Genomic DNA, 11,672 nt, shown 5'->3' on the forward strand with positions numbered 1-11,672 from the left:
ATATATATAATAATTCATATCTAAAGTATTATCCTTAATTCTTATTTTAAAGAAATTATTATGAATCATTTGAAAATTATTTCGCTATTTTGGTGTCACTGGTGTGATCTCATTTGTAACATGTAATGAAGTTCAACTTTTAAGCATGTTGTCACGGTTTCATTTTGTGTATGAAAAAATATATATTATTAGAAAAGGTCAATTTCCTTTCATTTTTAGTGTGTATGAAAAAATATATATTATTAGAAAAGGTCAATTTCCTTTATATTTTAGTGAGGTTTGTCTTAATTCTGATATACTAGTATAAACTAGCTGTACCCATAAAATGTAATGAAGTTTTATTATTATTTTTTTCTTAGTGAAAGTGATCCCCTGCATCAATTTCTCCGCACGAGGTTGGACGCCAGGATTTTGATTTTTCTTCTTTTTCTACGGATAAATGACATTTTAGTTTCTAGAAAGCCAGTAACAGTTTAGTCTTGTAGAAACAAAGTAATAATAATTTTGTCTCAAAAAAATTAAGTTATATCATGGTTGAAATAAATTATAATAATTTGTATTATTTAATCGTATTATTTAAGGTTTGAATTCTGATATTAAATATGAAATATACTATGTTAATAAAAAATATCCATTTTGTGTGTTTATGGTTCCAAATGAAATTAATTGTGACTTCTAGCGGCAAATACTTTATACCAATTCGTAAAAATAAAAAAAAGAGTTAAGTGATAGTAATATTTCAGAATTAATTTAACATTAAAGATGTATTTGAATTTTCAATGGAAGAATTCAAAAGTATGTTCAGAAAAATAAATTTTGAATCATAATTGATTATTGTCCAAAAAAAGTATATTTGAGGATAAAATTTTCGAGAAGCAATAATTGAGTGCATGTTTGGTTTATTGTCGCAAACGGATTTTTGGGACAAAGCAAAATGAGGTTTACCAAAGCATCAAGACATTTTCTTTTGCAAAATTATGTTTGTGGATTCTTAGATTTATCTTGGAATTCATGCATCACATCTTAAACGGAAATTCAAACATAATCCTTCTTGCAAATCTAAATTGAGATACTTTTATGAATTCAATCTGCAAACTTAAGTTTGATCCAAAGTTAAATCTGCAAACTTTAATGCAAAGATTGCTAAAATATAAAATTTACAGACCAAACTATTTAAAATATAATGGCACATTGATTGATTGAGCACGATCAATCAGTTTTATAATTTTTTTTATATGGTATTAAATTTGTATGGGTAAAAGAAAAAAGTGTAATGGTCAGATTGGTCATTTGCCCTTCTCTGTTCCAAAAGCCACAGAGCCAAAGTACTCCTCCTGATCCTCTGCTATTATTACTTCATACTTCTCGATGGATGAGAGTAAAACAGTTCACATAGCTGTAGTTCCCAGCGCAGGCTTCAGCCACCTGATCCCAATCCTCGAGTTCTCCAAGCGCTTAGTGAACCTCCACCCTCACTTGCATGTCACATGCATAATCCCCACACATGGTCCACCCCCAAGTGCCTCAAAATCCATCCTTGAAACCCTTCCCTCCCAAAACATCACCTCCACTTTCCTCCCCCCAGTTGACCTGCCTCAAGACCTTGACACAGTTTCCCAAATCCAACTCACAGTCACCCTCTCCCTCCCTCTCATCCACCAAACCCTCAAGTCCCTCTCTTCCACCACACCCTCTCTTGTGGCACTTGTGGTTGACACTTTTGCTGCTGAGGTACTTGACTTTGCCAAAGAGTTCAACCTCTTGGCCTATGTGTACTTCCCCTTGGCAGCCACCACTGTTTCCTTGCACTTCCACATGCTCAAGTTGGATGAGGAGACATCATGTGAGTATAGGGACTTGGATGGCCCTATTGAGATGAAAGGGTGCGTGCCTTTCCATGGTAAGGATCTTTACTCCCCAGCTCAAGATAGGTCTAGCAGGGCTTATAAAATGATGCTGCAAAGGATAAAAAGGTTCTTTTTTGTTGATGGGGTTTTTGTGAATAGCTTCTTGGAGATGGAGAGTGGTGTCATAAGGGCATTGGAGAAAGGTGGGAGGTGGAAATACAAGTACCCTCCTGTGTATGCTGTTGGACCAATTGTGCAAAGTGGGGTAGGGTTCGGCGGTGGTGGTGGTAGTAATGGGTTGGAGTGTGTTGAATGGTTGGATAGACAGAAAGATTGTTCTGTTTTGTTTGTTTGTTTTGGGAGTGGGGGGACATTGTCACAGGAACAGATGGATGAGTTGGCTTTGGGTTTGGAATTGAGTGGTCATAGGTTTTTGTGGGTATTGAGGCCACCAAGTAGTGTGGCTAATGCTGCTTATCTTGGTGGTGCTAATGATGATGGTGTTGACCCTTTGAAGTTTTTGCCATCTGGGTTCTTGGAGAGGACCAAGGGGCAGGGCTTGGTTGTGCCTTTGTGGGCACCCCAGGTTCAGGTGCTTGGTCACAGGTCAGTTGGGGGGTTCTTGAGTCACTGTGGGTGGAATTCGACGCTCGAGAGTGTGCTGCAGGGTGTGCCTCTGATCGCGTGGCCCCTGTTTGCAGAGCAGAGGATGAACGCAATTCTGCTTTGTGAGGGGCTCAAAGTGGGACTGTGGCCTAGAGTGAATGAAAATGGCTTGGTGGAAAGAGGGGAGATCGCTAAGGTTATAAAGTGTCTGATGGGTGGGGAAGAAGGGGGCGAATTGCGCCGAAGAATGACGGAATTGAAAGAGGCTGCCACTAATGCAATCAAAGAAAACGGGTCTTCTACGAAGGCCCTTGCTCAGGCAGTACTCAAGTGGAAAAAATTGGCATAGGAAAACATGTTTTATAGAAAGATTTTGTCAGGATCTTTGTTTTTGAATTCTGCTTCGCAATGATTGTCAATCCTCTTGTGAAACCTTGGCACAAGTGGGTAATAAATGTGATTTTCTGATCTAGAATGTGGTCATCATGAGAATTTGCAATTTTAAGCTTATACTTAAGCATTCTTATATGGGATTTTATAGAGAGTTGGCTTGAGTTGGTCTTATCTTCAATATGAGCATCCATTATTGGATTTGCATACTAGTGTGTTTGGTGGGTTGCCTATGAATATATGATTAATTTTGCATACTTATACAGTTTCTTTTGGAACTAATTTTCTGTTTTTGTAATAATCTAATAATTTGTCACATCTATATTTCCATTTCCATTATGCAGCTTATATGGTGATTGTGCTTCTGGCTGTGTTAGATAGTTAGACTTTGGTCACTACAAATCACTGATCACTTTCTTTCGTTTTATGGGGTAATAAATTCTCTTGGACTAGGCTTCGAGCCTGTGGGATGAAGTTCCTTTTCTTCCATAATGTCAAATGATTTTAGATTAGGAATGGATCATTATTCTTTGAGGGATATATTATTATTACCTTGGCATAAAATTGAGACTTGAACCTCATTCTTCAGACATTCCTAATTTTGTGCAGTCTTTCTTAGTTCTCCGATTTCAACACCAATTCAGTGACAACACCAATTCAATGACGTTCAATAATGATTAATGTACTTCCACTGTGCTTGTGACATGTATAACACAACTTTCTTAATTGTTAGTGATTTTAGCTCCTTCTACCCAGTATTCCCTTTCATTTTATGTAGCTATACAGTTTATCTGCTGTTGTATCTTCTGCAATTTTCATATTTATTTTAGATTTTTTTGCATAATCGGTGCGAGGTAATAATCCTAGTGATTTTTACCTTTATATATGTACTTAATGGATTGCAGAGTCTAAGTAGATATGTACTTACATGAACAGCCAATGATCATCATTCGACATATTTGAGGGCTTGTGGCTTTGGCAAGATGACAATTCAGTGAACATACATCAGAAACTACCTCTGTTTGGGTTAATAGTTGGTAGTTGCTCGTCTTGGATTCTTTATTGCTAGACATTGAAAATTATGTTCAAACCGAAGATGTTTTTGCTCTAGACTTCATAGCATCGGTTTCTTGCTTCTTGTTTGTCCTTGCATGATTAGAGTAGATCCATTGCAAAGTCCTTTGAGTTGATGAACAAGAAGGTTTACTATGATAGCAGGCATTTTAATAATCTGGTCTATCGTGAATGTTTTATTTGAGACTTCATTTATACCATTACATCTTCTTGGTTCTAGTTTATCCTCCTGGTATGCATAGACAAGTATAGTTCTATTTAGAAGCCTTTTAAGTTGTTCAGTTGAAGTATGATTATTTGTTCCATCTCTTGTCTTGGAATGAGAAATTTGCTGGTTTCTCATGAAGACTTCAAAAGTGATGACTATGGGATGTTACTAACGTAATTACTTGGATTATTTGGCTGCCTCATAAACTTTTGGTAGAATCCATCTTAAAAAATATGGAATGTCACATATATGTGTTGGGTTACAAGTGTGAGATGAAGTCTTATCTCGGATAGAAGTGAAAAGGTTGAGCACCATATAAGTGAGGAGAAGACCCATAAACCTGAGCCTTAAGGTTTTGGGTTAGAGTGTGGTGTCAGACTTCCTTATGTGGTGGCTCGTGGTCAATTCTACTCTTATGTTAGAAAGAACACATAATTATAAGAATCAAGAGTTAAGTGTAAATCTCATTAAAATGTTTCATCGGCTGCATAGTGTGTTCTCTTTCTGTTTATTGTTTTTAAATGTGGTGCAAACGAACGTTTTAAACTTTTAATTGGTAATCCAAACACACTTTCAAAAGTTAATCCAATTAAATTATCCTTTTGATGTTGATCATACCAAGAAGTTCACACAGGCTTACAACATGGTAGAGTACAAAATGAGGGGATCACTTAAAATATCATTCCTCTCGGCAATAATTAAGACTTTATTAGGGAAATTAGAAATATATAATCTTTTCTTGTTTTCTTTTATATAGAATTTATGAAATTTTATATTTTTGCTTATATATAGAGAAAGTATATGTACTTAAAGTGAAGATTATTATTGAATGAATATGCCAGATTTTCTCAATTTTTTAACTTCTTGGTATTCTTTTTAATCAATGAGTCATTGAAACTCATTCTTTCCCATCAAGAATGATGTGTCAAATATGATATCAGTAATCAATACAACACACCATGTCGCCAACAGGAATGTGTTACTCATAATGCTAACATGGAGAACGTGATTCAACGATATGAGATCACACTGTTGCAATTGTAGGTGGCCCACAACAGTTGGTTGCTCTTTAACCGTAGCCAAAACATCATTTCGTCCAGTCTTGGATAATAATCATTCAGTCTAGGACAACAATCCAGTCCAGGATGACGATGATTTTGATATTGGTGACTACGGCCAATTGCTCAAAAGGGATCACTTTTGTAAACTTATTCTTGAAATAGGGCTCTTTTAGAACTAATTTTGGTATGGTGCTCTTTTTCACGTAACCTGCATGCATAAACCATGCAAATCGCCATTGGCAATGGCGCATTCGCTGCGGATTGGACACGTGGAAAGCAAATCGCTAGCCATGCTGGTGACTTCGCTGAACGTGGCATCTCGCCACTTCCACTGGCGACACAGCCAGTGGTTGTGAAACTGCTGGTTTGACTGGCGACTTTGCAGGCGCGCAGGGCTACGGGGGTGCAGGTGTAGGCTGGGAGTTGCAGCCTTTGACTTCTTGGGCTTAGGATATTGGGAGTTGCCACTAGCGTTGGCGAGTTACGCTAAAGGGGACTCGCCAGTAGCTTTGGCAATTAGGGAAAAGTAAAGGGGACTCGCTACTGGCTTTGGCGGTTTAGGCAAGGCCTTTAAATACGTATCCCGTCTTTCCAATTACTTCAGTGTTTTGAAAACTTGCAGTTTCAGTGTACTTGAGAACTTACTGAAATCCTAAAAAATTGTCTTCTTGTTTAAATTTGTTTGAAGGTTCCATTGAAGGTTCGAAATTCCCAATCAACCAACTACAACATCAAATCTTTTTTTGAATTAATTTTTTTATAAATTAGTTTTATATTTCATATGCTTGTTCCTTTGTGTTAAAAATTTGTGTATGGGTTGAAGTAAAAGTGTACTGTGTGTAAAATAAAAAATTTTCTGCCATCATCTTTATTTCAAGAAAATATTTTGAGTCCGGAACAAATATTTTGACTTTTAACTGAATATTGTACTTTTTAATTAGGTTGGTGTTGATACTTTGTTAGTGTGTTAAAAATTGATGAATATTGTACTTTTAACTGTGTTTAAAATAAAAAAAAAATTGTAGCATCATATTTATTTGAAGTATTTTGAGTGTGAAATTTTTTTTAGTATGAAGTTGTAGTATTTTTTTAATTAGATTAGGTTGATGTTCATGGTTTGTTGGTGTGTGTTAAAAATTTATAAGCGTTCAACTTGAACGGTGTTTAAAATAATTTTTTTTTGGCATTATATTTATTTGTAGTAAGTATGTTAGTGCGGAAAAAAATTCAATATGAACTGTGTAGTATTTTTTTAATTAGATTAGGTTGGTGTTGATGGTCTGTTGTAATGTAATTAAAATGTCTACTTCGAAAGTGTTCTTTGATGCTTTGTTCTGCCTTTTTAAATTTATACTTTTAAGTTTCTGGTTGGCATCATATTTATTTTAATGTATTTGTAGTAATTTTTTAATTACCTTTTTATTTTGAAGTTATGATTGTTAAGATTAATTATTTATAATACTAACTTAGTTTATGATTTATTTTGCCTTTAAAATTACTACCTTGAAATTGTTAATGTTTTTTAAGTGTCAACCATTCTATTTATTTGAAGTTAATAATTTTTTTAGAATAAAGTTTTAATGTGAAGTTCCAGTAAAAGGACTTTTTTGTGATTACATTTTATTATTTTGAATTTGTTATGATTAATTATTTAAAATATTGTTTTTGTAGATACATCATGAATTCGATTATAACAATGTTGTATTTCAATGGAAGGGTATATGAAGAGAATGATAGTATAATATTTGAAGGCAGTAAAATAGTGATTCAGATTAAACATGGAATTAGTTTCAATGCTTTGAAGAAAAAAATTGGAGATAAGGTAAAGTTAGAAAATAATGAAATTATTTTTGCTATCAGTTGTAGCTTTTTAGTGTCTGGAAAATATGTTGCGTTGCAAATTTGTGATGACGAAGATGTTGAAACCATGCTTGAAACAACAAGATCAAATGTCAGTTCTGGAATTGTACATAGAAAAGGATGTGGCTGGTGGTTCTATGTTTCATTATGCAAATTCTCTTACATCATGTGGAAATAATTTATCTAATAATGAGGCGTAACCGCCAAGAAATGTGAGCAATTTACATGGTGATGAAGATGATGATGATGATTATCTTGTGTCTAACTCATACGTGGAAAAGTCTTTAGACAAAGATGATAGTATTGACGATATATCTGATACAGACGATGAAGTCACCGACATGATTCAACCAGTAAGAATTGTTCACCCAGCACAAGGTATAATTTCCTCTAAAAAAATACGTGAATACATTTATCATTTGATGAAAATTGTATTTAATGCTAAATAAGTATGATTTGAATTTTTTTTTTGGACTATTAGGTGTACAAGGAATTCAAAATCAATTTTGGAATGATGCTTTGCATTATAATAATATCAACTGGAGTAATCCTGATGAGGAGGACATTTGTGGTTTGGAGATGCCATCGAGTTTTAATGTTGGCCAAGAATTATATGTTGGCATGAATTTTGATAGTAAAGATGCTGTCAAGAATGCAGTCAAACAATATGTTATGAAGGTGCACCAAAGTTTCAAAGTGGTTGAAAGCAAATTGAACAAGTATGTCATTTGTTGCTTGAATAAAAGAGCAGAGTGTCCTTGCCCTTTCTATATAAGGGCAATTTTATCTAAAAAAACTGATTCATGGAAAGTCACACAATGGGGTGGACTACACACATGTCTCAATATGACCATGACACAAGATCACGAGAAGTTTGACTCAGATTTAATTGCCACTTGTGTAGTAGGTACGTATTTTATGTTCATATTATCCTACTTTTGCGTTAATTGTCATATAAATTTTGTTATTTTATTGACAGGCATGATCAGGGAAGATCAATCTATAAAATTTTTTTTGATTCAAGAGAGGATTAATAGTGAATTTGCCTACAAGGTGTCGTACAAAAAAACTTGGTTGGCGAAACAAAAAGCCATTGCAATAGAATATGGCGATTGGGAAGAGTCATATGCGAAACTTTCATCGTGGCTAACACACATGCAAAATCATTCTCCTAGATCATATTTTCAAATACTACATGACGATTTTATTATTGGGAATACGGTTAGTCACGAACACCGTCAGTTTCATAGAGTGTTTTGGACTTTTGGTCAATGTAAAAAGGCTTTCAAGTATTGAAAGTCAATCATACAAGTTGACGACACACATTTGTACGGAAAATACCGTGGGACCCTCTTAATGACCACATCACAAGATGGAAATGGTGGTGTCCTTCCTTTAGCATTCGTCGTGGTCAAAGGTGAGATGTTAACAGCGTGGTCATGGTTTTTGGCACACTTGCGTGAACACGTCACAGATAAAAATGGTATTTGTCTCATATCTGATCGTCACGCGAGTATAAAGTCTGCTGTGACTAACGAAACACTTGATTGACAACTTCCCCGCGGTTATCATGTTTATTGCGTTCGACACATAGCAAGCAATTTCAATCGCAAATTCAATAATGCCAAACAAAAAGAAATGTTGAAGAAATTGGGTAAGATTTCATTTATGATGGTCACGTTAATTTAAGTTTCATATATACTTAAAATTATTGTTGCTAACTAATTTTATGCAGGCTACACTCCTTGCAAGCACATTTTCGATCAAAATTTAGAAAAATTTTGTCAACTGAGTCCAGCCATAACAACATGGATTGATCGCATTTCAAAGGAAAAATGGACGATGGCTTACAATAGAGAAGGACGTCGATATGACCACATGACAACCAACCTCTCGGAATGTATCAATAATGTTTTGAAGGAATGTCGCAACATACCCATAACAACGTTGGTCAAATCAACATACAGTAGGTGTCGAAAGTACTTTGTTCATCGTGGCCGCCAAGCCCAAAGACAGTTAAATAAAGGACAAGTATATTGTTCTAAGCTCGTTAAAAAACTTAGAAAAAATTAAGAACAAGCTTGTTCGCACATCGTTCACGTGTATGATATCCACTCCACAAGGTTTAAAGTAGAGGAGACCTTCAACCCTATAACGCAACGTGGCGGACAAAAGTGGGCAATTAACTTGAATGGTCATCATTGTCAATGCGGAAGGTATTCTGCGCTTCACTATCCATGTTCACACATTATTGCAGCTTGTGGTTTTGTGAGCATGAACTACTACCAATATATAGATGTTGTTTACACAAATGAGCACATATTAAAAGCTTACTCCACACAATGGTGGCCTCTTGGGAATGAAGCGGCTATTCCTCCTTTTGATGACGCATGGACACTTATCCCTGACCCAACTACAATTCGTGCGAAAGGTCGGCCAAAATCAACAAGGATAAGGAATGAGATGGATTGGCTCGAACCATCTAAGCACCGACAAAAATGTAGTAGATGAGGAGCAGAAGGGCACAACAGGCGTCGATGTCCAATGCAATCTGACCGTGAGAGTTGTTCATTTAATTGATTTATGTATGCTACACGAGTGACTTGTATTGGTTTAAGTTGTCTTCAATGTATTTACTTTGTGGTCTTCAATGAACTTGTTAGTTAGAAACATTACTTATTTTGGTTTCTGTAATTTAGTTATTTTTTTAACATTACTTATTGTGGAATGTAGCAGTCTCTTAATGGCTTGTCTAGTTTAACCCTAAGCCCTACGTAGAAAACACTAAACCCTAAACCTACGTCGTAACCCATACACCCTAAACCCTAACACCTAAACCCAACCATAACCCTAAACCATAACCCTTCAACTAAATCCTAAACCCTAAACCCTAAAACATGAACCTTAAACCCTAAACCACAATCACTAAACCCTAAATCCTAAACACTAACACCTAAACCCTACACCTAACCCTAAACCATAACCCTTGAAATCTATGCAGCTTCTGATGATGAACCTTATAATTTGAGCAAATAGGTAGGTGGAAAAAGTCCAGACTGATGTATTTAATGAAATAAAATTACATTTAGAAGTTGAAATAAATTCTTCCAAATAATCCACGTTGAGTGAGTGGAGTCCAATGAAGTATTTGGATCATAGTGGACATATGAAATTGGTGTTCATCGTTAGTTATTACCATTACTTATTTTCGTTTGTCTACTTTAATTTTTTTTAAACTTTATTTATTATTATAGTTTGATGCGCGACATAAACTGTATCAATGAGTAAGGCTTAATAAATGAGATACGATACATTAAGTGTCAAATTCAAATGGCAAACATACAAAAACAAATTTAAACAGAGACATGAAAATCATTCATTATGATGTTCGTGATGACGTGAGGATGTGCCACATGGTCGATCCCATCTTCGCGTTTGACGATCAGGATTTCTTCTGCCGCGATGTTTCCCCGTTTCTACTTGCTCAGCCTCAGCAGAAAACTCGTGACGCAAATCAACAACTAATAAGTCACCCATATGAGGTATTGCTCCGGGTACATTCCATTGCGGAGCTAATGGGGCGTTAGGTGTTGCCATTGGGGCATCATGTTGCTGTGAAAGGGTCATAGTCAGCCATGAAAAATGAGGATGTGTTTCCACAACACCACCAAACGAATGTTCGCTTGCAGACATATCAATGTCATGACGTTCGAAAGGATACTGATACATTTGTGAAGGATACTGAGAAAATGTTGGTAGCGTGTAATACATTCCATGGTCACGCTCCTCCACTTGTTAGGAAAATTCTTCCGCTTCAACAACCTCCCTTCGTCTGCCAAAACCCCGAGTTTCAACACTTGACTGAAGCATGTGAAACTCTTGTGGTGGAAATCGACGCTCTGATGCTGGACCATGTGCCACAGGCTCAGTGATTATCTCTTGCTCCTCGGATAAAATCGTTATCTTCTCCACATAAGGCACACGATCATCAATTGTTCATGTGTTCTTCCCTTGTGGTGACACCATATACTGTAATGTCTCCGCAACTTCAGCCTGCAATTATTGGGTGAAGAAATTAATGTCGATACTTTAAAAAATAATTTGAAGTTAAATATTCAAAAAGAAATAAATACCAATGTAGTTGTGTTTGCATTGTTTGGGTCGACAAACATCTTCATTTTTTCGTCTATACCAGACCATGTAGTCCGAGTTAAAACTCAATAGGCCCTCCTGTCGAGGATAAACGTCGACCCTAAACTCAACTCGATTGTTCCATTGACTGATTATCGGGGCCAACAGTTGGAACCAATTTTCATCTTGTTTGCCTTTCAACGTTATGCCATGGAAATTCAGTGGTTGCGAAGGACACTTGGGAATAGGTTGTTGCATTCTAAATTGTCGCAACACTCTATCGGGTTGGTGTTACTCAACAACATGGAAACAAATGAGTGGCACCACTGCGCACCACGCTACGCTTCCAACCAAACAAATTGGAGGTAACACTGACATAACAGTTGCTGTGTAAGGCTCCCACAGAAACTGCATGCAATAACACAGTTGTTAATTTTCACTGAAACATGACATATTATTTATTATTTAACCAATACATTACGATCTTCTTACCTC

The 11,672-nt window shown here is 36.0% G+C and overlaps 1 protein-coding gene across 1 annotated transcript; it reads left to right on the top strand.

The window, feature by feature from the left end:
* The first annotated feature begins 1,267 nt into the window (after positions 1-1,267).
* Positions 1,268-3,100, top strand: LOC114406380 (hydroquinone glucosyltransferase-like). Its single transcript, XM_028369074.1, has one exon. It carries the CDS (start codon positions 1,369-1,371, stop codon positions 2,800-2,802), a length of 1,434 nt encoding a protein of 477 aa, XP_028224875.1. The 5' UTR covers positions 1,268-1,368; the 3' UTR covers positions 2,803-3,100.
* Positions 3,101-11,672: the final 8,572 nt, after the last annotated feature.

The sequence above is a fragment of the Glycine soja genome, chromosome 3 (genome assembly GCF_004193775.1).
Source record: "Glycine soja cultivar W05 chromosome 3, ASM419377v2, whole genome shotgun sequence".
Taxonomy (NCBI): domain Eukaryota; kingdom Viridiplantae; phylum Streptophyta; class Magnoliopsida; order Fabales; family Fabaceae; genus Glycine; species Glycine soja.

Bases quoted from the DNA above. Each gene is read 5' to 3' on its own strand.
- LOC114406380 (XM_028369074.1), top strand. From the start codon at position 1,369: ATGGATGAGAGTAAAACAGTTCACATAGCTGTAGTTCCCAGCGCAGGC.